Source organism: Papio anubis, chromosome 19 (assembly GCF_008728515.1).
Source record: "Papio anubis isolate 15944 chromosome 19, Panubis1.0, whole genome shotgun sequence".
Lineage (NCBI taxonomy): Eukaryota > Metazoa > Chordata > Mammalia > Primates > Cercopithecidae > Papio > Papio anubis.
Genome location: NC_044994.1, coordinates 4,211,542 through 4,238,821, shown reverse-complemented (window position 1 = coordinate 4,238,821; position 27,280 = coordinate 4,211,542). Strand labels below are relative to the sequence as shown.

At 38.2% G+C, this 27,280-nt stretch overlaps 1 protein-coding gene across 13 annotated transcripts in view; it reads left to right on the top strand.

Annotated features, from left to right (window-relative positions):
• ANKRD12 (ankyrin repeat domain 12) overlaps nt 1–27,280 on the top strand; it is a 134,220-nt gene that overhangs the window by 21,373 nt on the left and 85,567 nt on the right. For all 13 annotated transcript variants that reach the window (XR_002518601.2, XR_002518602.2, XM_021929949.2 and 10 more), the window contains exon 2: nt 17,435–17,572. Coding sequence is in view for 10 of the 13 variants with exons in the window: in XM_021929949.2 (XP_021785641.2) it covers nt 17,486–17,572 (87 nt within the window). In the remaining 3 variants the exon portion in view is untranslated. The remainder of the gene's footprint in view (nt 1–17,434; nt 17,573–27,280) is intronic.

Genomic DNA, 27,280 nt, shown 5'->3' with positions numbered 1-27,280 from the left:
TAAAGTTCATACTTTATTCAGATTTCCCTGGTTTTTACTGAATGTCCTTTTTCTGTTCCAAGGTCCCATCCAGGACACCACATTACATTTAGTTATCATATCTCCTTAGGCTGCTCTTGGCATGACAGTTTCTGAGACTTTCCTTATTTTTGATGAACTTGACAGTGTTAAGGATTACGGTGAGGTAAGTGTAGGATGCTCCACTATTAGAATTTGTCTTAAGTTTTTCTCATGATTAGGCTGGGGTTATGGCTTTGAGGAGAAGGATCACAGAGTTAAAATGTCATTTTTATCACATTACATCAAGTGTACATACTATCAACATGACTTAGCACTATTAGTGTTAACCTTGATCACCTGGCTGATACAGTATTTGTCAGATTTCTCCACAGTACAGTTACTCTTTTTTTCTCCTCTTTCCGTGCTGTATGCTTTGGAAGAAAGTCACTCTGCCCAGCCCACACTTCCATGCTGTTCCTCCTTGAGAAGAGGTGTCTACATAAACTATCTGCGGTTCTTCATGGAAGACTTACTCATTCTCTCTCATTTATTCAATTTACCAATCAGTGTGGACTTACAGATGTTGATACCTTGGGTTATAATCCAATACTACTATATTCTGTTTCTCAGTTTTTTTCTGGCATTGTCTCTTGGGACCCCTTTCACTTTGCACCCGTATGCCTTTGACATATCACTATTATTTATGTATACTTTTTGAGTACTTCCTTTCTGGGAGTGCAAGATTATCCAGACTCATCTTTTGTTTCCTGCCTTGGCCTGGGATCAGCCATTTCTCCTTTTACTGAGAAAGGTTAATAACCAAGATCTGCATTTTAGATGTGCTTCTTGCTACTGGGGTGTTGCAGCTTGTGGATTCTCTCCAGCTGACATAGTAAGGAAATGTATGTGTGTATTACTAACTCTATATACATATCTATAATGCCTATGTAACTTTGTATCTGCATTAAACTAAACATGAGTCTATATTCGTATTTCCAGCTGTAATCCATTACCACATTCTAGCCTTCTCCTGACTTGTCTATCTGTAATCTCCCACTCCAACAGCAAGAAATCTGGCTTCTATTCACCATCCATTTATTAATATTTAATTGTTCATTTTCTTTATACACGTATAGTAGTTTCAGATTTCTTTTTTTAAAATTATTTGAGACAGAGTCTTGCTCTGTCACCCAGGCTAGGATACAGTGGCACGATCATAGCTTACTGCAGGCTCAAACTCCTGGGCTCGAGTGATCCTCCTGCCTCAGCCTCCCAAGTAGCTGGAAATATAGATGTCCACCACCACACACAGCTCATTTTAAAATATTTTTTTATTCTTGCCCAGTGGCTCATCCCTGTAATCCCCACACTTTGGGAGTCCAAGGTGGGCAGATCGCTTGAGCTCAGAAGTTTGAGACCAGCCTGGGCAACATGGTGAAACTGTGTCTCTCTCAAAAATACAAAATATTAGCTGGGTGTGGTGGTGTGAGTCTGTGGTCCCAGCTACTTGGGAGGCTGAGGCATGATCACAGCTCACTGCAACCTCAGCTACCTGGACTCAGGTGATCCTCCCACCTCAGCCTCCTGAGTAGCTGGGACCACAGGCTGTGCCAAGGCACTTGGCTAATTAAAAAATAATTTTTTTAGAGATGGGTTCTTACCAGCTCAGGCTGGTCTCAAACTCCTGACCTCAAGTGATCCTCCTACCTTGGCCTTCCAAAGTGCTGGGATTATAGGCATGAACGCCCAGCCTGAACTATTTTAAGTATACAATCCAGTGGTTTTTTTAGTATATTCACAATGATGTGCAACTGTTGCCACTGCCTGATTCCAGAATACAGTCATCACCCAAAAGAAACCCTTGTAACCATTAAGCAGTCACTCCATGTTTTCCTAATCCCCTGGCAAGCACTGATGGAGCTTTCTAAAAAGTGTTTTTTTATCACTCTACTCAGATACTCCGATTCTGTAGCTCTGAAAATGAAGGTAGGGATCTGTATCTTTTTAAAAAAAGTATTCTACTTGCTTCTGGTAACCAGGCAAGTTTGCATTATCAAGTGTTATGAGCCTAAAAGAACAGCTTATTAAATTTGAGAATAAATTGTAATGTTCTAGAAGCAGTTGTTATGAATCAAGGAGCACCTAATCAAAGCTAAAAACAGTGCCAACACAATTTGATTGTCTTTAAAAGTCATCTTAGATAGGATTGAAATGAGATAAAGAAGTCATTTTACAAACTGTTAGCTTGTTGCATCCATGTTTAGATTTTGGGTAAATTTAATCTGTAGTCATTGTTCGTCCATCACTCAGTTTTGGTGTGTTTTGTTCTCCTTGGTTTCCCCTAGTTTTTTTTTGTTTGTTTTTGTAGAGATGAGGTCTTACTCTGTTGCTTAGGCTAGTTTTGAATTCCTGGGCTCAAACAGTCCTCTTGACTTGGCCTGTGTGTGTGTGTGTGTGTGTGTGTGTGGTGGTGGTGGTGTTTTTTTTCCTTAAATTTTTTAAAAACTCCTGCTTACCTTAGTTCAATCAGAGGGAAGCCATCCTTCTCCATGACCTCCAGTACCTTAGTAAAAATGAGCTCTTAAAGAGTGAGTACTTCTTGCTCAGTATGTAGCCATGGTAAAGCTAAGTATATCTGAAAACTTAGTTGTGAAAGATTTGTAGACAGACTTTAATTTTGATCCCTTTTTGTCCCTTTTTTTTCAATTTCTGTTTTTATTTTTAATTGAAAAAAGAATTTTATATAGTTACAGAGTACTATGTGATGTGTTGATACGTATATATATGTGTATATGTATATATGCGTATATACGTGTGTGTGTATGTGTGTGTATATATATGCATGTATATATATAATGATTATACCAAGCTAACACTTTCATTATCGCTCATACTTACATATTTTGTTGCAGTGAGAACATTTACATACATTATTTATTTATTTATAATTTTTTTTAGAGACAGGGTCTCGAACTCTGTTGCCAGGCTGGAGTGCCGTGACGCAATCATAGCTCCCTGCAGCCTTAAACTCCTGGGTGCAAACCATCCTCCCACTCCAGCCTCCTGAGTAGCTGCAACTATAGGGGGATGCCACCATACCCAGCTAATTTTTTTTCCTTCAACTTTTAAGTTATAGGGTACATGTGCAGGATGTGCACGTTTGTTATGTAGGTAAACATGTACCATTGTGGTTTGCTGCACAGATCAACCCATCACCTTGGTATTAAGCCTAGCATCCATTAGCTGTTCTTCCTGATGTTCTCCCTCTCCCGACCCCTCCCTCCTAAAGACCCCAGTGTGTGTCTCCCCCCACCACCCCAGTATGTCCGTGTGTTCTCATCATTGAGCTCACACTTAGAAGTGAGAACATGTGGTGGTTGGTTTTCTGGTCCTGCGTTAGTTTGCTTAGTATAACAGCTTCCAGCTCCATCCATGTCTCTGCAAAGGGCATGATCGCTTTCCTTTTTATGGCTGCATAGTATTTGTGGTGTATATTTACCACATTTTCTTTATCCAGTCTGTTATTGATGGGCATTGGGGTTAATTCCACGTCTTTGATATTGTGAATCGTGCTGCAGTGAACATACACATGCATGTATCTTTATAATAGAATGATTTATATTCCTTTGGGTATATACCTAGTTAGTAATGAGATTGCTTGGTCAGATGGTGTTTCTGCCTCTAGATCTTTGGTGAATCGCCACGGTGTCTTCCACAATAGTTGAACTAATTTACACTCCCACTAACAGCGTAAAAGCATTTGTTTTTCTCCACAACCTCGCCAGCATCTGTTTCTGGACTTTTTAATAATCACCATTCTAACTGGCATGAGATGGTATCTCATTGCGGTTTTGATTTGCATTTTTCTAGTAATCAGTGATGTTGAGCTCTTTTTCATGTTTGTTGGCCACATGAAATCTGTTTTTGAAAAGTGTTCGTGTTCTGTGCCCACTTTTTAATGGGGTTGGTTGTTTTTTCTTATAAATGTAAGTTCCTTGTAGATTTTGGATATTAAACGTTTGTCAGATGCACAGATTGCAAAAATTTTCTCTACTTCTGTAGGTTGTCTGGTCACTTTGATGATAGTTTCTTTTGCTGTGCAGAAGCTCCTTAGTTTAATTAGATCGCATTTGTCAATATTTGCGTTTGTTGCAATTGTTTTTGGCGTTTTCATCATGAAATCTTTGCCTGTGCCTATGTCTGGAATGGTATTGCCTAGATTTTCTTCTAGGATTTTTAAAGTTTTGGGTTTTACATTGAAGTCTTTAATCCATCTTGAGTTAATTTTTGTATAAATTGTAAGGACGGGGTCCAGTTTCAGTTTTCTACATGTGGCTACCCAGCTCTCCTAACACCATTTATTAAATAGGGAATCCTTTCTTCATTGCTCGTTTTTGTCAGGTTTGTCAAAGATCGGATGATTGTGGGTGTGCCATCTTATTTCTGAGTTCTGTATTTTGTTCCATTGGTCTGTGTGTCTGTTTTTGTACCAGTACTGTACTGTGCTGTTTTGGTTACTGTAACCCTGTAGTCTGGTAACATGATGCCTCCAGCTTTGTTCTTTTTCCTTAGGATTGTCTTGGCTATACAGTCTCTTTTTTGGTACCATATGAATTTTGAAGTAGTTTTTTCTAATTCTGTGAAGAATGTCAGTGGTAGTTTAATGGGAATAGCATTGAATCTATAAATTACTTTGGGCAGTACAGCCATTTTCACCGTATTGATTCTTCCTATCCATGAGCATGAAATGTTTTTCCATTTGTTCGTGTCCTCTCTTATTTCCTTGACCAGTGATTGGTACTTTCCTTGAAGAGGTCCTTCACTTCCCTTGTTAGTTGTATTCCTAGGTATTTTGTTCTCTTTGTAGCAATTGTGAATGGGAATTCATTCATGATTTGCTCTCTGCTTGCTTGCTTGTTGCTGTATAGGAATGGTAGTGATTTTTGCACATTGGTTTTGTATCCTAAGATTTTGCTGAAGTTGCTTATCAGCTTAAGCTTTCACGAAGACAGTGCGATTTTCTACATATAGGATCATGTCTTCTGCAAACGAAGATAATTTGACTTCCTTTCTTCCTATTGGAATGCACTTTCTTTCTTTCTCTTGCCTGATTACCCTAGTCAGAACTTCCAATACTGTGTTGAATAGAAATGGTGAGAGAGGGCATCCTTGCCTTGTACTGGTTTTCAAGGGAAATGCTTCCACCTTTTGCCATTTAGTATAATAGCTGTGGGTTTGTCATATATGGCTCTTATTATTTCGAGGTATGTTCCTTCAATATCTAGTTTATTGAGTTTTTAACATGAAGGTATGTTGAATTTGATGAAGGCCTTTTCTGCATCTGTTGAGATAATCATGTGGTTTCTGTCTTTAGTTCTGTTTATGTGATGAATTATATTTGTTGATTTGTGTATATTGAACCAACCTTGCATGCCAGGGATGAAGCCAACTTGATTTTTTTGTGTCTCTGTCTTCTTCAGTTCAGCTCTGATCTTGGTTATTTCTTGTGTTCTGGTAGCTTTGGTGTTTGTTTGCTCTTGGTTCTCAAGTTCTTTTAGTTGTGATGTTAAGTTGTTAATTTGGTATCTTCCTAGCTTTTTGATGTGCGCATTCAGTGCTATGAATTTCCTTCTTAACACTGTTTTAGCTGCATCTCAGAGATTCTGGTACATTGTCTCTTTGCCTTAGTTTCCAAGAACTTCTTGATTTCTGCCTTAATTGTATTTGTCCAGGAGTCATTCAGGAGCAGGTTGTTCAATTTACATGTAGTTATGTGGTTTTGAGTGAATTTCTTAGTCTCGAGTTCTAATTTGATTGTGCTGTATTCTAAGAGAGTTTGTTATAATTTGAGTCCTTTTGCATTTGCTTAGGAGTGTGTTATTAATACTTGTGATTATGTGATCAAATTTTGAGTAAGTGCCACGTAGTAATGAGAATAATATATAATCTGTTGTTTTCAAGTGGAGAGTTCTGTAGATATCTATCAGGTCTGCTTGATCCAGAGCTGAATTTAGGTCCTGAGTATCTTTGTTAATTTTCTGTCTCTGTGATTTGTCTGATATTGTCATTGGGGTGTTAACGTCTGCCACTATTATTATGTGTGAATCTAAGTCTATTTGTAGGTCTTTAAGAACTTGCTTTATGAATCTACGTGCTCCTGTATTGGGTGCATATGTACTTAGGATAGTTAGCTCTTCTTACTGAATTGAACTTTTTATCATTATGTGATGGTCTTCATCTTTTTTTGATCTTTGTTGTTTTAAAGTCTGTTTTGTCAGAAACTAGGATTGCGACCCCTGCTTTTTTCTGTTTTCCATTGCTTGGTAAGTTTTCCACCATCCCTTTATTTTGAGCCTGTGTGTGTCTTTGTATGTGAAATGGATTTCTTGAAGACAGCATACTGATGGGTCTTGACTATACATTTTGCCATTCTGTGTCTTTTAATTGAGGCATTTAGCCCGTTTACATTTAAGGTGAATATTGGTGTGTGTGAACTTGATCCTGTCATCATGATGCTAGCTGGTTATTTGGCAGACTTGTTTATGTCTGCCAAATAGGAAAGTTTTTCCTTTCCATATTTAGTGCTTCCTTCAGGAGCTCCTTCAGGATGGTGATGAATATCCTCAGCATTTGCTTGTCTGAAAAGAATTTTATTTCTCCTTTGCTTATTAAGCTTAGTGTGACTGGATATGAAATTCTGGGTTGGAAATTGTGTAAGACTGTTGAGACCAGGTGCGGTGGCTCACGCTTGTAATCTCAGCACTTTGGGAGGCCGAGGTGGGTAGATCACCTGAGGTCAGGAGTTCAAGACCAGCCTGGCCAAGATGGCAAAACCCCATCTCTACTAAACATACAAAAATTAGCCGGGTGTGGTTGCACATGCCTGTAATCCCAGCTACTTGGGAGGCTGAGGCAGGAGAATCACTTGAACCCGGGAGGCAGAGGTTGCAGTGAGCTGGGATCACACCATTGCACTCTATCCTGGGCAGGAAGAGTGAAGCTCCACCTCAAAAAAAAAAAAAAAAAAAGTTGAATATTGGTCCCCAATCTTTTTTGGCTAGTAGGGTTTCCACTGAGAGGTCTGCTCTTAGTCTGATGTGTTTCCCTTTGTAGGTGGCCTGGCTTTTCTCTCTGGCTGCCCTTAACATTTTTTCTTTCATTTTGACCTTGGAGAATCTGATGATTATGTGTCTTGCGATTGATCTTCTTACTGGGGTTATCTGGATTTCCTGAATTGGAATATTGGCCCTTCTTGCTAGGTTGGGGAAGTTCTCCTGGATGATACCCTGAAGTATGTTTTCCAATTTGATTCCGTTCTCCTCATCTCTTTCAGGTATCCCAATCAGTCATAGGTTTGGTCTTTTTACATAGTCCCATATTTCTCGAGGTTTTGTTCATTCCTTTTCATTCTTTTTTCTCTATTCTTGTCTATCTTATTTCAGAAAGACACTCTTCAAGCTCTGAGATTCTTTCCTGTGCCTGGTCTATTCTGCTATTGATACTTGTGGTTGCATTGTGAATTTCTTGTGTTGTGTTTCTCAACTCCATCAGGTCAGTTATGCTCCTCTCTAAACTGGCTATACCATTTAGAAGCTCCTCCATTGTATCATGATTCTTAGCTTCCTTGCATTGGGTTGCAACATGCTCCTTTAGCTCAGCCAAGTTCATTTTCACCCACCTTCTGAAGCCTACTTCTATCAGTTCAACTATCTCAGCCTCAACCCAGTTCTGTGCCCTTGCTGAAGAGGTGTTGCGGTCATTTAGAGAAGAGGCACTCTGGCTTTTTGAGTTTTTAGCTTTTTTTTGCATTATTTCCCAACTTTGTGGACTTATCTACCTTTGATTTTTGAGGCTGCTGATTTTTTTTTTTTTTTTTTTTTTGAGATTGAGTTTAGCTCTGTCGCCCAGGCTGGAGTGCAGTGGCACAATCTTGGCTCACTGCAACCTCTGCCTCCCAGGTTCAAGCCATTCTCATGCCTCAGCCTCCGGAGTAGCTGGGATTGCAGGCACCTGCCACCATGCCCGGCTAATTTTTGTATTTTTAGTAGAGACGGGGTTTCACCATGTTGGCCAGGCCGGTCTTGAACTTCTGATCTCAGGTGATCTGCCCTCCTTGTCCTCCCAAAGTGCTGAGATTACAGGCATGAGCCACCACGCCCGGCCAGTTGCTGACCTTTAAATGGGGTTTTTGTGGTGTCTTTTTTGTTGATGCTGTTGTTGTTTTCTGTTTTTCTTTTAACAGTCAGTCCACTTTTCCATAGGGCTGCTATAGTTCGCTGGGGGATCGCTCCGGACCCTAGTTGCCTTGGTCTTTCCCTTACCTGTAGGTATATCACCAGTGAAGGCTATGAAACAGCTGAGATGGCAGCCTGCTCCTTCCCCTGGGAGCTCCATCCCGGTGGGGGGTTGGGGGGGATGGGGGGCAGTACTGACCTGTTGCCAGCCTGGACACTGCTGTAGGAGGTGTCTGGAGATCCCTGTTAGGAGGTCTCACCCAATCAGGAGGGACAGATCAGGGACCTGCTTAAAGAAGCAGTCTGGCTGCTTTTTGGTTGAGATCAGGTGTGCTGCACTGGGAGTAAGCGTTCCTTGCCCAGACTGCCTGGACTCTCCATAGCCATCCAGCCTAGAAAGGCTGAGTCAACTGAACCGCAGAGACATTGGCCACTCCTCCCCCTAGGGGCTTGTCCCAGGGAGAGATGAGAGTACTGTTCCTTTAACCCTGGCTGGAGTTGCTGAAGTTCCTGCAGGAGGCCCCACCCAGTGAGGAGGGATGGGTTGGGGTCCCACTTAAAAAAGCAGTCAGGCCATGGTCTGGCACAGCAACTGTGCTGCCCTGTGAGGGACTTCTCCTCATCAAGACCACCTGGATTTTTGGGAGCAGGCTAGAACAGCTGGGTCAACTGAACTGCAGAAATGGCAGCCGCCCCTCCCCCTGGGAACTCATCCATTTTAGGCAGTCTCTAGCCTGTTGCACTGGCTGGTTAGAATTCCAAGCCAGTGGGTTGAGGTGCCACGGAAGTGAGGCCCGCAGAACGACACTGCTTGGTTCCCAGGATTCAGCCCCCTTCCTAGGGGAGTTTATGGGTAGATTTCTCACCTTGCTGGGATTCTCAAGGCTGGAGTCTGTAAAACTCCCGGGTTTCTGTGTAAGCCTGAGCAACTGCTCTGCCAAGACTCCGTACAGCTCTGTATATTGAACCTAAGGCCCTGGTGGCCTGGGTTCATGAGGGGATTTCCTGATCCATGGGTGCAAAGATCCGTAGGAGAAGTATGGTTTCCTGAGTGGGGTTACACAATCACTCACCACTTCCCTTGGCTGGGGGTGCGGTTCCTTTGGCTCCCCAGTGCTCCTGGGTGGGCCATTGCCACACCCTGCTTTTTTTTTTGTTATCTGTGGGTCATGCCGTCCTCCTAGTCAGTCCCGGTGTGAGAACCTAGACATTTCAGTTGAAGATGCTGAATTCACTTGCTGTTGTCATTCTTCTCTGAGAGCGCCAGGGACTGCAGCTGTTTCTAATTGGCCATCTTGGCCCCTCCTGCCCCCTTCTTGTCCTACAGGTGGAAGCTGAGGAATAATCCCAGTGCTTTGTGAAACTGCTATGAAGAATTTTCAAGTCAAGCTTAAGTTGGAAGATAGTGACTAGAGCAAACAGACCAAAACATTTATTTATTTATTTATTTATTTAATTTGTTCATTCCTGAGACAGAGTCTTGCTCTGTTGCCCAGACTAGAGTGCAGTGGTGTGATCTCGACTCACTGCAGCCTCCACCACCCAGGTTCAAGCAACTCCTACCTAAGTCTCTGAAGTAGCTGGGAATACAGGCATGCATCACCACTCTTGGCTAAGTTTTTATATGACCAAAGCATTTAAAGCATTGATTCTGAGAGAACTCACTAAATGCTGCAGGACTATAAAGTGATCTCAAAATAGACTTTCTGTAGTTGGAACACTTCTGTAGATACTCACTTGTGTTATACATGTGCAGTCTCCATGTCTGTAGCATATAGATTTGCAAATTCTATTATTTCTGTTCCCCGTAGTCCTCTAGGCCACATTGGCAACTAGAGGTGTTTTTTTCTCTCAGTCCTATCTTGTAAATAGTCTGAGTTGTCTTTCTCTGTTACTGGATTTTCCTCCATTTCTCCCTCCTTTTGTCAGTGTTCAGTAGTTTTTCCTCCACAGAAATGGTCCCAAGGCTTCTGTCCTTCTTGATCACTTGATCAGCTTTTCAAAGCCTCCTCTGTTTTTTTTTTTTTTTTTTTTTTTTTGTTTTTTTGAGACAGTCTCGCTCTGTCACCCAGGCTGGAGTGCAGTGGCACTATCTCGGCTCACTGCAACTTCTGCCTTGCTGGTTTAAGCAGTTCTTAAGCCTTAGCCTCCTGAGTAGCTGGGACTGTAGGCGCATGCCAGCATACCCAGCTAATTTTTTGTATTTTAGTAGAGATGGGGTTTCACCATGTTGCCCAGGCTGGTCTTGAACTCCTGAGCTCAGGCAATCTGTCTGCCTTGGCCTCCCAAAGTGTTAGAATTACAGGCGTGAGCCACCACACCCAGCCAAAACCTCTTTTTGACAAAGTTCAACCTCATCCTATAGGTGATTTTGTACTCTCTGCTAAGATAAAATTTTCTCCAAATTGTTAGCCTTAGGATGAAGGACAATTCATGAACAAAAAAGAACTATTTGTTTCCTGAAGAGTCAATTTAGTTATTGTAGTAAGAAGTTTGTCAAACAAGACTTGTTGTATTGTACTTACCTCAGCTTTCAAGAAGGATGTTTATCTGTGTATCATTGCTGTTGTCTTGAGTTGTGTGTTTTGATTCTGCTAGTCTTGTTATTATAACTTAGCATTAGTTTGGTGACATTGCTATGATAATGATATTGGTTATCTATGAGGAGTCACAGCTAGGTGAACATTTCTGTTTGCCTAATATCTTTGAATGATAGAAAATTTTAGTTTTGGTTATAGTTTTGACTGAATTAGAAAACAGACAAATACCGTTCTGTTTTTTTGAGACTGGGTCTGGCTCTGTCACCCAGGTTGGAGTAGCACTGTTGCCCGGGCCAGACTGCAGTGGTGCAACCTTACCTTACTGCAACCTCTGCCTCCCAGGCTCAAGGAGTCCTCCCACCTCAGACTCCCCAGTAGCTGGGACTACAGGGACATACCACCATGGCCAGCTAATTTTTAAATTTTTTCTAGAGACGAGGTTTCACCATGTTGCCCAGACTGCTCTCAAACTCCTGAGCTCAAGCAGTCTGTCTGTCTCAGCCTACCACAGTGCTGGGATTACAGGTGTGAGCCTCTGTGCCCAGCCCAAACTCAGTTCTTAAGGTGCATATACTTGGAAAAAAAAAAGGCATCTGTACATCTTCTTCACCCAAATGATGTTTAGTTTACACTAGAGTTTTTGATGTATGTATATCTTGGTACCTCAGAATAGCAACTAGAATGTTTTGCCTTCATTATAAACAAAATTATTTAGAAATAGCAGTGATATTGAACAATGTATTTTTAGTATCCCTTGAGTGATCCCAAGTAGTAATGCCATTTGAAAAAAACCACCAAAAGAATACTGGGTTATTTTGTTTTAGAAGAAGGTATATTTTACTGCTGTAAATTAGAGTGGAAAACGGTCTAATAGCATACATTTAGAGAATGTTAATCCTGAAAGTCAGTTGCTGTTCGATAATCCTGCCAGTCAGTTGCTGTTCAATACATAGACTGGAATGTAAGGAGCAAGAACATACTAATTTTAAGGGAAGAAACATCTTCAAAGGCAGAATAGAATCTGTAAACTGCATCATTTAGCCATTGGATAACAAAGTCTACAGTAGAGCTTGCAGCTGGTTGGCTTAAACAGGAAAGTAGCCCTGAACAAGTATTAATACCTCTGTGCAGCCCTTAGGGCATGGAAATTGAAGTGCAATCTGTGTAATAGCCACCAAGATTGTTACACAAAGATTGGAGGAATCTGAAGAACTCTTCTTAGCCACATGAAGATACCAGCAAGTATTTTCATTTAGCAAGTGGCCGTACCGCTATACATCTTGCCCGTCCCCTCTCACCCTCCAGCCACATTTGAGAGTTCCAGTTTCTCACCAACATTGGGTCTTCTTAGTCTTTAATTTTAACCATTCCGGTGGGTGACATCTCATTTTTATTATTTTAAAAATTTAATCATTTAATTGACCCATAATATTTGTACATATTTATGGGGGTACATCTGATGTTTTATTCTATGCATAGAACATGTAATGATCAAGTCAGATTATTTAGGATATTCATCACTATTTGTCATTTCTGCGTTGGGAACATTTCAAGTCCTGTCTACTAGCTATTTTGAAATATATAACCTATTGTTGTTAATTATAGTCACATACTGTGATGTCAAACGTTAGAACTTATTTCTTCTATTTATGTTTCTACCCTTTAATTAACCTCTCATCATCCCCCACCGTCCACAGATACCCTTCCTAGCCTTTGGTATCTGTCATTCTCTCTACCTTCATGAGATCAACTTTTTTTAGCTCTCACATATGAGTGAGAACATCTCATTAATTTTCCTGGTGACTAGTGAGGTTGCACATCTTTTCCTGTGCTTATTTGCCATTCACTATATGTTCTTTGCTGAACTGTTAAAAAATCATTTACTCACTTTTAAATTGGGTTATCTTATTGATTCATAAGAGTTATTTATATGTTCCAGATATAATTCCTTTAGAATTATATAATCTGGATATAAGTCCTTTATAAAGATGTGATTTGCAAGTATTTTCTCCCAGTATGGCTGGCTTTTCATTTTCTTAATGCCTTAACGGGATCATTTAAAGAGCAGAAGTTTTTATGATGTGTAATTTATCCATTTTTTGCTTTCGTAATTTCTGCTTTTCATTGCGTATTTAAGAAATCTTTGTCTAATCCAAGGCCACTAAAATATTCTTTTTTCTGCTAGAAGTGGTGTAGTTTTAGCTCATAAATTTAGTGTTGGGTTTTTTTTTTTGTTTTTTTTTTGAGATGGAGTCTCACTCTGTCCCCCAATCTGGAGAGCGGTGATGCGATCTCCGCCCGCTGCAAGCTCTGCCTCCCGAGTTCAGGCCATTCTCCTGCCTCAGCCTCCCCAGTAGCTGGGACTACAGGCACCTGCAACCACGCCCGGCTAATTTTTTGTATTTTTTAGTAGAGACGGGGTTTCACCATGTTAGCCAGGACAGTCTCGATCTCCTGACCTCGTGATCCGCTCGCCTCGGCCTCCCAAAGTGCTGGGATTACAGGCCTGAGCCACTGTGCCCGGCAAATTTAGGTTTATGATGCATTTTGAGGTAATTTTTCTCTGTGGAGTGAGGTGAGGGTCAAGGTTCTCTCTCTTTTTTTTTTTTTTTGCATTTGGATATATAGTTTTTCCAAGACCATTATTGAAAGGAATGTATCCTTTTCCCAGTGAATTACGTTGACAGATTTGTTGAAAATCTGTTGGATTGGATGTATATGTGTAGATCTGTTTCTGGACTTTCCATTCTGTTCCATTAATCTATAAGTCTGTCTTTAGTAAATACTGTCTTGCTTACTGTATCTTTGTTAGTAACTATGGAAGTCAGGTGATGTGAGTCTACCAATTAATTTTTTCCCAACATTATTTGGACTTTTCTAGGTTCTTAACATTTTCATATACATTATAGAAACAATTTGTCAGTTTCCAAAAAGAAAAAAAAAGGATCCTGGAAATTTGACTAGGATTGCCTTGAATTTATAGAGCAATTTGGAGAGACTGACATTTTAACAACATCGAGTCTTCTGATTCATGAGCATGGCATATCTCTCTATGTATTTAGATCTTTTTTCACTTCTTTCCGAAGTGTTTTGTATTTATCATTGTACAGTCTTATTATATACATTTTGCTATATTCCTGAGAATTGTGTTTTTGATGCTATCATAGGTTATGTTTTTAATTTTAATTTCTAATTGCTTATTGCTAGTATGTAGAAAAAGTTTTTCACATATTCACCATGTATTCTTACACATATTTTGTTATATTATCCCTAAGAATTTAGTATTTCTGGTGCTGTTGTAGGTTGTATTTTTAATTTTAATTTCTAATTGCTTATTTCTAATATGTAGAAATAAATTAATTTTTATATATTGATCATGTATTCTATGTCCTTCCTATACGCATGTATTAGTTCTAATAGCTTCTTTGTAGATATCTTTGTCTACATAGATTATCATGGTATCTGGAAATAAGGCCATTTTACCACTTTCCAAGCTGTATGCCTTTTTTTTCTTGCCTTATTGAACTATATAGGACCGCCAGTAAGTGCAATGTTGAATAGGAATGGTAAAAGCGAACTCAACATCCATGCCTCATTGTTGATCTTAGAAGAGAAAGCATTCAAGTTCCCTTCTAATTCTGGTTTGCTGAGAGTTGTTTGTTATTAATGGGTATTGAATGTTATCTAATGTTATCTATTTTCTCTTATCTGTTGAGATGGTCATATATTTTTGTGGTTTGAATTAATACAGTAAATTATAAAGATTGGTTTTTTTTACGGGGACAGGGGCAGGGCCTCATTCTGTCACCAAGACTGGAGTGCAGTGGCGTGATCATGGCTCACTGCAGCCTCAACCTCCTGGGCTCAAGCACTCCTCCCACGTAGCTGGGACCACCTGCACGGACCACCATGCCCAGCTAATTTTTTTATTTTTAGTAGAGGTGGAGTTTTGCCATATTGTCCTCAGGCTGGTCTTGAACTTTTGGGCTCAAGCTATCTGCCCACCTTGGCCTCCCAAAGTGCTGGGATTACAGGTGTGAGCTCCCATACTTGGCCTGGTTTAACTTCTTTGTTGTCTACGAGCAAACTTTGTATGGTTTTAATTAAATTTGTTGAAGTTTGTTTTATGATACAGAATGTGGCCTATCTTGGGGAATGTCCTGTGTGCCCTTGAAAGAGTATTCTGTTGTTGAGCAGATATTTCTGTAAATATCAATTAGAACCAACTGATTAATGGTGTTTTTCTGTTCTTATATAATCCTTGCTGATGTTCTGTCAATAAAAAGTATAATAGTTGAAGCCTCCAGCTGTAGTTATGAATTTATCTCTTTTGTCTATCAGTTGGCAGTTTTTGTTTTCATGTATTTTGAAGCTCTGTTGTTGGTTGCGTACATATGTAGGATTGGTATGTTGTCTTAGTGTATTGACCCTTTTATCAATATGTCATATATAATGTCCCTCTTCGTTCTGAAGTCTGTTTTGTTGATGTTGTTAATATAGCCACTCAAGCTTGCTTTCTTTCTAAGCACTTGGAAACTCAAGTACTTCCATGGGTTCTTTTTCCATTCTTTTATTTTAACCTACCTATTATTATATTTGAAGCGAACTTCTTGTTGATTTTTTCCCCACTATCTGACATTCTCTGTCTTTTGGTGTGTTTAAGCCATTTGTGTTTTATATAATTATTCGTATTTGGGGTTAGATCTATATCATTTTATAATTTTGTTCTTTCTGTTCTTCGTTGCTCAGTTTTTCTTTTCCTGCCTTCCATTGGATTATTTGTATTTTTTCAGTATTCCATTTTAACTTACCTAGTGTGATTTGTATTACTTTTTGTGTAGTTATTATATAGTGATTGCTTTAGGGATTACAGTATACATCTTGGACCCAGAAGCTAACTCAATATTAAATGCTTAATGTTTGTTGATTGAAGGAATATTTTTGGAATCCAGTTGTGATTTTTATTGTTACTGGTGGCATTTTTCTAAGTAGTTATTGAGAAATAATATAAGCTTTTCTTTACATAGAATCTATTTAGTATAATAATATTGCCCTGTAGAATGTTCTCAAAAAATATTTGGCGCTCCTTTAGTTCACTAATAACTTGCTTTGCTTCATCTGCAAAGGAGACATCGTTTTATCTTCACAGTCTCACTTAGGCTGATGTTTCTATCAAAAGCAAAAGCTCAGTTTTGCTTTTGAGCCAGTCTTTTTGTTTTCATGTGGCTCATAACTTTAACTCCATACGCTTTACCAATGGCTAGCTTTGAGTACAGTGCTATGTTTAAATGATTGTTTATGTTAATGAAACAGTTGAATGGCCCCAAGGTAAGTTCTGCTTCTTGAGTGTAATGTTAAAAATGTTTCTTAATTTCTTCAAGTTTGTTTCCTTCTCTATAAAATGAAAGATCTGAACAATTTTTCTTTAGTAGTTTTTTGTATTGTAATGTAGTCTAATTTAATTATTGCCAGATTAATATGGTTTTGATAGTTTACAAATTAGCTCAATTTATTTAAGGGAGTTTTGGTTTTGTTTCTGTCAAAACGAAAGAAATTTTAAAACACAGGACAGCAGATTTTACTAATATTCTGTTCAAGGTGTCTTGAGTTTTAATAATTTACGTAGATACTAGAATGACAGCTGACTTATATCTATGATACCCATCTGTAGGAGATTTATAGCATGAAAGAGTTCAAAGTAATCTTGTCAGTCATTCTGCTTGTTGTTGTAGCCGAAGTAAATACTCCCCTTGGCCAACAGCCTCAATCTAGCCCAGTGCTGTGCAGTAGACCTTTCTGTGATTACATAAATGTATATCTATGCTGTATAGTACAGTGGGTAGTTTAATTTCGTTTTAATTAATTTTAAATTGCCACATGTAGGTAATAGATTATCTGACAGCAACATAGTTGTAGCCTCATAGGTTCCTCTTTAACATGTAAAACCCCTTGGAATTTTTTCTGCATCATTCAGTCATCAACTTGCCATAATCATAAGCTCTTGGGAGAATCTTTGACCTATTAAGCTTGTAGAATAGGAAAGAGAAGGCTGAATGAATTGGAAATAAAATAATGTATACAGTGGTGATTGCAGTACAATAGAAGTATATTAGTGAATAGTTTGATAAAGTGACTAAATGGCCGAGGATGTTCAGTAAAGAAAATAAACTGCTCTAGGGATTTTAAACGGGAAGGATTTAATGTAGGGAATTAGTTGTTGTAAAATTACTGATCAAACCTAGCAGGTTCTTGATTGGGTCTTCAGAAATGACTTCCAAACCAACACAAAACTCCAAGGGCATCGATTAGGAGCTCCCATTATGGATTCCTACTGAAAAGAGAAACGTTTTGTCACGGCTTCCACTTTCACTGCTTCTGGATACCCAAAGCTGGAGATGTTACTTGTCTAGAGAATATGGGAAGATATTTATGAAAGTAATTCTCCTTTCTTTTCGGTGACAAGCTGAGTGGACTTGACTAAGAGAACCAGAAGCTAAAATAAAGCGAAAACTTATTTTAGCTTAGGATAGCCTCTCTGAGAAAATAAGGTATCTTACAGAGACAGAGAGAAAACAAATTGAACTAACTTTGGTTCATAAACTTCAAGTAGGTTCTATTGTATATGTATTCAAATAACCCTTACCTATCCATTCTTTACAGATCCAGGATGAGAAGACTGACAAAAGAAGCAGCTAGCTGAACAGCTATAAAATGCCCAAATCTGGGTTTACAAAACCAGTTCAGAGTGAAAATTCTGACAGTGACAGCAATATGGTAGAGAAACCATATGGAAGAAAGGTATGTGATTATACTAAAGATTTGTTGACTTTTTGAACTGGGAAAAAGACTCCCAATTAAGTATTTTTAGTAATTTCTCATAAGATAAAAACCAATATGGATGCTGGGTAAAGCCAAACCATTTATGCTCTTTAGAAATAAATTGGATTCCTGGGGAAGTGATTGTTTATCATTCCCTAAGGTGAACACACAACTACTAAGTAAAACACAATTACTAAGATGGTGCAATTAAGAAATAATGATTGAGAGAGGGAAAAATTTTTATTATTAGTCATTGTCAATGACATGTAATTCTGTGTTTTTATATCTATCCTTTTTCATTCTTATGTAATTTAGACCCTCAGAACCTTCATTTGGACTCCTGCAATTTGTCTCCTAACTGGTCTCACTATTCCTAGTCTCTCCTTATCTCTGGTTTTATGCGTTGTCTTTGAATTTTTTTTCTGTTTGCTTTTTTAAGTCTTTTTTAAAGCCATTTTCTTATGGAAAGATGTCTGAGGTGTTCCCAGACATTTTTAGCTAATGAAATTGTGCAACCATCATCACAATAAAGTTTTAGAACTTTGCCATCATTCTGGAAAGATCTGTGTTGCCTATTTGTAGTCAGTCTCCACTGCAACCCCAAACCCTCCAGGCAACCCCAAATCTGCTTTCAAAATCAAGTATAAGTTTTCAAACTATTCTTTTCAAAATCGTTTTGAGTCCTTCATGATTTCATATAAATTTTAGGATCAGCTTGTCAGTTTCTAGAAATACCTGCTGGGATTTTGAAGGAATTTTATTGAATTTTTTCATTGCATCTGTAGATCACTTTGAGTCGTATTGCCATCTTAATATTGTCTTCCAATCCCTGAACATGGAATATCTTTTCATTTACTTAGATCTTCAGTTTGTCTCAGTAGTGCTTTGTAGTTTTCAGTGTAAAAGTTTTGCATTCTATTGGTAAATTATTTGTGAGTATTTTATTCTCTCAGTGCTATTATGGATAGTTTTATTTTGGGTTCTTTATTGCTAGTACAGAAATATAATTATTTTTGATGTAGTTATCTTTGTATCCTGCGATCTTACTCAATTATTAGTTCTAACAATTTGTAATTCCTTAGGACTTTCTACGTATGGCATCATATTATCTGTGAATAAAGATAATTTTACTTCTTTTCCAGTCTGGATATTTCTTGTTTTGCTTGATTACCTTTATGCCCCCACTTTTTTCCCCCGATTGCACTGGCAAACTCTTCTTGATTACAGTATTTAGTCCACTTACATTTAATGTAATTATTGATATGACTTATATCTGATGATAATTTATATGTGCAATTTTGCTCTTTATTATGTATTCCATGTGTTTTTTGTTACCTCTTTTATGTTGCCATTTTTGGTTTTAAATATTTTTCAGTGTACTATTTTAATTTCTCTGATTTTTTAAAACTGTGTTTTTTCATTTATTATTTTAGATGTTGATCCTAGAGATTGTAATACACATCCTAATTGATCACAGTCTACTTACAGGTTGATCTTGACACAATTCCAGTAAAATATAGCAGCTTTGTTTCAATATAGCTCCATTTTCTTCCTTCGTGTTATTTATATAACATCGATTACATCTGGATGTGTTATTAACCCAACAAAAGAATGTTATAATTGTTTGATACAAAATGTATCTTTTAAAGAAACAAGAGAAATCTGTGTTTATGAAGTTTCGGGTTTCCCCATAAATTTACTGATTTTGGTATTCTTAGTTTCTTCCTATAGATGTAAGTTACTATCTGGTATAAGAATTTTCCTTAGTACTTACTATAAGGCAAGTCTTCAGCCATGAATTCTGTCAGTCTTTTTTTGATCTAGGTAGGAATATCTTGATATTGCCATTTTTTTTTCCTTTTTGAGGCAGAGTTTTGCTCTGTTGCCCAGGCTGGAGTGCAGTGGCATGATCTCAGCTCACTGCAGCCTTGACCTCCCAGGCTCAAGCAATCCTTCCACCTCAGCCTCCTGAGTAGCCGAGACCACAGGTGCACACCACCATGCCCAGAGATAGGGTTTCATCCTGTCATCCAGTCTAGTCTCAAATTCCTGGCCTCAAGTGATCCACCTGTCTCAGCCTCCCAAAGTGTTGGGATTACAAATGTGAGCCACCATGCCCTGGCTGATTTTGCCATTTTTAATAAATAGCTTCATTGAGATATAATTCACATATCATACATTTAAAGTATACAATTCAATTGTTTTTATATTTACAGAGTTGTACAGTCACAACCACAATCAATTTTAGAAGTTTCACCCCAATATATACTCTTGAGATAATGAGAAAGATAAAAAATAACATCTTAATGTTATTATGAAGATACTGACCTTGCAGATCTCCTCAGTTGGTCTCAGGGACCATAATTTGAGAACTGCTATACTGGTGTAATAAGCTCATTAATGAAACTACTGAGTGTATAGTGATGGGAGGAAAAAAGGAGAGAATGCTACTTAACAGGTTCAGGGATAGCCTAACAGTAGAATAGGTACTTAATCTGGGTTCTCAAGGTTGAATACATATTTGACCAGAAGGAAAGTGAAAGTAAAGGGTAGTATAAGTGAAAGAAACAGCAAATGAAAAACTTGTTGGGATGTAGCCTATGGAGGATGGGAGGTGAGTCTAGCACTAGACAAAAAGCAGTTCATTATAGCCTTGTGTGCCTTGTGAAGGAACTTGGAACTTATTCTGTTGTCAGTGACTTGGGAGGGAAGGGTCATAGAAAGACCAGTCAGAGTGCTGTTTAATTAAATATAAGTAGGAGGCAATGTGGACAGTGGCTTTCGGGATGAAGAGAAGTTGGCCGATCAAAAAGCTGTTGAATGCATTAAACTTGTGCATGGAGAAAAAATTGTCTGGGTCCACTCTGATGCTTGTTTCCGTTACTAGGTTAATGATTGGGCCATTTCCTGAAAGGAAATTCAAGAGAAGGAACAGGTTGTTTGAATAAATTTGCTTTGTACTTGCTGAACTGAGTTGGCCCTGGGAACATCCAAGTAGAAGTGGTTAGTAGGCAGTTACATATGAGTGTAAGAACTCAAAACAAGTCTAGATTGGAAATAAATATACAAGGATTTGTAGAAAGTAAGTATGCAAAAGAGTGTACAAAGTGTGTATAAAGTGGCACAAGAATGGAAGAGGATATACTCTGAGGAATTCAAATATTTTAGGAGGAGTAAAGAGACAAAGGAAGAGGAGGACAGAGAGAGAACCAAGGGAGTTTCCACAGAGAATGGCTAAGGGAGGAGAGAGTCTGCATTGCCAAATGCAACAGAGAGTTTAATAGGAAAGACGAGGCCATTGAAGCATTTTAAATGACTTTGATGAAAGTAGTTTGCTTGGAGATGTGGGGACAGAATACAATGTTAGACTTGAAGAAAGCATCAGAACTTTTATTTCTGCATGTTTAGGTATAGTGAAGGTTACATTTGTGGAAATTCATCTGGGCTGCTTGATGCCACTTTTTGGATTTGAATTTATAAGGCTAAACTCAGTGAAGCTTTAATTGTTCCTGTGTACTTTTCATGTATCTTTTGAAAGTTGTCACTAAATAAGTAGTGCCTGAATATTGCCCTCCTAAAAGTTGTAGTTTCTTTTATTTTCTTTTCTTGTTCTTTTGTTTTTTTGTTTTTTTGTTTTTGAGACGGAGTCTCGCTCCGTCGCCCAGGCTGGAGTGCAGTGGTGCGAAAAAAAGTGTGATTTCTTAAAAGTGTAACAACAATAGCAAAAACCAAATATTTCACTAACGTATTTCTATACTTGTTAATCATTGGATTTATAAAATAAATGGCAAGAATGAATACAGACTATTACATTCCTCTAGTTAACAAATGTTTGGCTTACATAAAGGGATGTATTTATTCTCAGTCTCTGTTTAACTGTATGTTTTTCAAGATCACTAGTTTGGGTAAGGATCAGAAGCTCTTCTAAGGCAACGTGCATTGTACTTAAATTGCCATGCTTTGGGATTTCAGTGCAATTTGATGTCAAAAGCTGTTGTTAGAAGTATTTTCCTCAGTTTTTTAGTGAATATTTAACCCCTTATTTTACCTTGAGAAGAAGGGCTGTAGTTTTTATTCCAAAGATGCTAGGTGTAGACCATGTTGCTGCTCGTTTTTAAGACAAAGTGAGTAAGTTGGGGTCAGGGGTAGAAGGCATGACCATTATTCACGTATATATTTTCACTGCGTATTTCTTTGATTGTCTTTTCATAGTGAGTGGCGTTGAAGCCAGCTTCTGGGTTCTGCTAAGTTGTTTTTCCCCCATAACATTTTTAGAAATGAGGCTGGGCATGGTGGCTCGTGCCTGTAGTGTGTGCTTTGGGGAGACCAAGGCAGGAGAATTGCCTGAGGCCAGGAGTTCAAGACCAGCCTGGGCAAGACCCCCATCTCTACCAAAAAAAAAAAAAAAAATTAGCTGAATGTGGTGATATACAACTGTATTCCTAGCTACTGGGTAGACTGAAGTGGAAGGATTACTTTAAGCTACAATGAGCTATGCTTGTGCCACTGCATTCCAGCCTGGGCAGCAGAGCAGGAGCCTGTCTCTCTCTATTCCTTTCTGATTTTTTTGAACAGTTCTCTTAGGTAAGTAGACACCCCGTTTACAGTTCAATATGACAGACTATTACTGTTATGAGGTCCTAAATTAATAAAATAACCTAAACCAAAATTTCACTCCTTAAATTCATTTAAGTAGAGCATAACTTAAATAATCATATTTTATAGCAATTTAATTTTTATGTAAAGTCCTCTCATTAAATACTAAAATAGTTAGGATTTTGGCAAGAATATTCACACCTTTCACTGCTCATCTGTGTTCTTTTCCTCCCATTGATTCTAGTTTAGTTTAGAAATTTCTCTACTACTCTTTTAGCTATAAATCAGTATTTATAATTTGCAAAACAGATCTTTTATAAAATCTGTTAAGATAATCTAAAACCTGGTTAAATTCATAAAATGTGAGAGGGGATGTTAATTGTTTTAACCATCTGAATAGTTCTTTCGTATCTTTTCGTCATCAGTGTAGTTCAGACATTCATTATTTCCTTTCCAAGTGACTATTGGTAATTTTTTTTTATTATCCAAGTATTATAATACATGTTCGTTGTGAAGAATTAGAAAATACATTTAAGAATAATGAAAATAGAAATTACCAATTACCTTGTCAATAACTGTGAAGGTTCTGAGATTTTACCCTACTTGTAAGCTGATTAGCCTCATGGATGCTGGCAGAAGACACAGTTGCTAGGTCAGTGATGAGGGAATATTTGCTACTCAGCAATAGCAGTAGCCGGAGTATCAGTGTGTGTGCCTGTTCCCTCAGCTTCACTTCTCACAAGGGGGATGCAGTGATGGGCAGATGACAACTGCATATGCAGTGGGTTGTATTACAGGGTAGAAACCCCAAATCTTTTATGATGGGCAGTATGTCTGCCTGAACTTTTCCCTAGAAGGAGACATTATTACACTGGACAGCAAACAGGTATGTCCTTTGCTTTAGAGGGAGACACTATGTCTCTCTTTCTAGGCTATTTATCATACAAATACCCATGAAAAGATAGTCCAGGACGAAGGAAGTTAGTGTTTCTGCTTGCAAGATGTGCAAAAATGCAAGAGAGACATAGAGAATTATGTCCCAGCACAACTGTAATGGCACCACTGACAGATAGCTGTTAACATTTTGGTTTACAGGCGTACCTCATTTTATTGCCCTTCACTTTATTGTGCTTTGCAGATAATTGTGCTTTTTACAAATTAAAGATTAGTGGCAACCCTGTTTTGAGCAAGTTCATTGGCAACATTTTTCCAACAGCACATACTCACTTGTTTCTGTGTCACATCTTGATAATTCTCTTATTTCCAACTTTTTCATTATCATTATGATTATTAGTGATCTTTGTTACTGTTGTAATTGTTTTGTGGGCACCACAAGCTATATGCAGAAAAGATGGCAAGCTTAATACTGTATGTGTTCTACTACACTTACTGGCTGTTCTCCCAACTCCGCCCCTGCTTGGGCCTTCCTGTTCCCTGAAACAGCAATTTTGAAATTGTATTTCAATGGTCTCTAAGTATTCAAGTGAAAAAGAAGAGTGGAATGTCTCTCATTTTAAGTTGAAAGCTCTGAATGATTAAGCTTAGGAAGGTATGTCAAAAGCTGAGACAGCTTTTGCACAGGAAAAGTTCTTGAAGAACATTAAAACTGCTGTTAAAGTGAACACACCATAAGAAAGCAAAACAGTCTTATTGCCGATACGGAGGAAGTTTGGAGTGGTCTGGATAGAAGATCAAACCAGCTACAATATTCCCTTAAACCAAAGTTCAGTCCAGAGCAAGGCCCTCTCTTCAATTCTGTGAAGCCTGAGAGAGGTTTGGAAGCTGCAGAAGAAAAGTCTGAAGCTAGCGTAAGTTGGTTCATGAGGTTTGGTTTAAGGAAAGAAGCTGTCTCTATAACATAGAAGTGCAAGGTGAAGCACCAAGTGCTAATGTGGAAGTTACAGCAAGTTACCAGAAGATCTAGCTGTGATCTTCGATGAAGATGGCTACACTACAGATTTCAGTATAGGTGAAATCGCCTTCTATTGGAAAAAGATACCAGCTAGGACTTTGAAAGCTAGAGAGGAGAATTCAATCCCTGGCTTCAAAGCTTCAGAGGACAGGCTGACTGTCTTGTTAGGGACAAATGCAGCTGACGACTGTTAAGTTAAAGCCAGTGCTCATTTTCCATTGCAAAAACGCCAAGACCCGTAAGAATTATGTGAAATCTACTCTGCCTGTAGCTTATAAATGGAAAAACACTGCCTGATGACAGCATATCTGTTCACAGCGTGGTTTTCTGAATAGCTTAAGCCTACTGTTGATACCTACTAAGAAAAAAGGATTATTTTCAAAATATTACTGCTTATTGACAACATGTCAATGAGCTGTCACCCAAGAGTTCTGACAGAGACATACAAGGAGAATAATGTTTTCATGGTTGCTGGCATGCAATCCATTCTGCAGCCCATAGGTCAAGGAATAATTTTAACTTTTCAAACAAGCCTTATTAAAGAAATATACTTTGTAAGGCTGTAGCTGCCATAGAGAGTGATTCCTCTGATGGATTTATGCAAAGTAAATTGAAAACCATCTTGAAAGGATTCACCATTTTAGATACCATTAAAAACATTCGTGGTTCATGAGACGAAGTCAAAATACCAATATTAACCAGAGTTTGGAAAAGTTGATTCTAACACTCATGGATGACTGAGGGGTCCAAGACTTTAGTGGAGGAACTAACTGTGGATGGGATTGGAAAAAGCAAGAGAATGAGAGTCAAGTGGAGCCTGAAGATGTGACTGAATTGCTGAAATCTCATAATCAAACTTGAAACCTAGTTTTAAAACAACTTTATAAGCAAAACACTTGTCTTTGAAGCTCCATTTCATTGGCAGAAGAGAAAAAAATCGCTCATCTTTCTTGTGGATGAGGAAATAAAGTATTTCTTGAGATGGAATCTACCCTTGGTGAAGATGCTATAAACATTGTTGAAATGACAGCAAAGGATTTAGTATATTGCATAAGCTTAGTTGATAAAACAGCAGCAGAGTTAAAGAAGATTGACTCCAATTTGGAAAGAAGTTCCATGGGTAAAAGCTGTCAACAACATTGCATGTTACAGAGAGATCTCTTGTGAGAGAAAGTCAATTCACACGGCAAACTTCATTGTTGTCTTAAGAAATTGTAATAGCCACCCCAACCATCAAAAACCACTGTCCTGATCAACAAACAGCCATCAACCTGAGGCAAGACCCTCCACCAGCAAAAAGATTACAACTTGCTGATGGCCCATGCTCTCCTTAGCATATTTCAGTATATTTAGTACTTTAAAATTAAAATAGGCATATATATATTTTAGGCATAATAGTATTGCACACTTACTAGACTACATCATAGTGTAAACATAATTTTTGTACTGGGAAACCAAAAAATTTGTGTGACTTGTTTTATCATCATAATTGCTTTATCATGGTGGTCTGGAACTGAATCTGCCATATCTCCAAGGTATGCCTTGATGTTGTTCCTGACTTTTCTGATTATATATGTGCATGTGTGTATATATATTCTTGTTTTCTGGATACATTTTTTACCATTTTTTCTATCTTACTGAGATGACAAAGGCTATCAATACATCATTTAATAGAATTAATAGAAGATAATTCTTACCATTGATGCTTTCATTATTATGTATGATGGTTGTTGCCAGTTATTGGGACAATAATGTTAAATGAAAAGACTCCAGAAATGTTTTAAGATAATAAACCTAACAGAGTTATGGGCCTAGTATGTGCTAATGAGAGTCTCTTGAATTCGATAGAGTATTTCTACTCTTCGGTAATACAGAAATTTCACGACTATCAAAAATATTTCTTTTGAAAGTTAAAGTGTTAAGAATCTCACAGAAACCCTTTGTTCAAATACGCCTTGAAGGACAGTTTTATAGAGGACATAACAAGTAGTTAGCAGTTATGAATAGTTACACTTATCACCGTATTGCACGGGAGAACATATTCCATATATTCCTATGCTGTTTTCTTTCAATATGATATCACATAGGTTTTTTTTTAAACTCATTTTGTAGCACAGACCTGTATCCTATATAGCTGCAAGGGAGAACGGATTTTTAAGTGATTCTTAAATCTTTTATTCATAACAATGATTCATTTTCTAAGGCAAGTTACTGGAGTTTTGTTGGTTAACCTGTGTATTAGCTGTGTCTTTTTATTTTCTGTATTTCTGATGCTTTGACTTCTCAGGCATTGCTGACCATTGAGATACTATACCTCCCAGGCCTAGCCAGTTCCTAGAGATAATAAACTCACTGTGAGCACATCTTTCATTCGCAGACTGACCTATCTAGACCCCACATCCAAATTCCCAACTTTGTTGGGCTCTCACATTCTGGGCCACTAGCCATCTGTCCTGATCACCCCAGAACCAGGTATCAATTAGAGAAACAGCTTCTATACCCCAGAGCCTACTGAAATTATTCAAGGTAGCCAATCCCAAGCCTGCTTACCCTGCTTCACGCTTTCTTTCCTGTGGAAACTACAATAAAGGCTCTTGCTCACATTTCATCTTTCTTCTTTTACCTCTTGACCAACCACCCTGGTGCTTCCCTGTGTGGTCTGGAGTGGCATGATGTGGCATGGCATGCCCCCCACCCCTTGGAACTGTGAGTAACAATCTTTTCCATAGCAGTAATATCCTGATTTGTTGGTCTCACCATATAATAAAACCTACATTTTGAACAACCTTATAAGCAAAACACCTTGTCTTTGAAGCTCCATTTCATTGGCAGAAGTGAAAAAATAACTCGAGGATTTTGCTTGAAAGCTTGGAAATTGATCAAGAATGAATGTAGAATTTATTGTTATTATTATTGTCACTTTGTTCTTGCCATCATCTGGTTTTCTTTAATGTTTTGATACAGTGAATTAAGAGGTTTTCTATCCGTGAACTATCCTTGCATTCTCTAGATGAGCCCTGCTTGATTATAATATATTCTGAGATACTGAATTTGGCTTGATAGTCTGTTAAGGACTTTTGCATTTATGTTCATAAGTTGATTTTTGTCTGTAATTTTGTATCTTGTACTGTTTTTGGTGTCAGTTTTATTTTAGACTTCTAAAATGAATTGGGTAACTT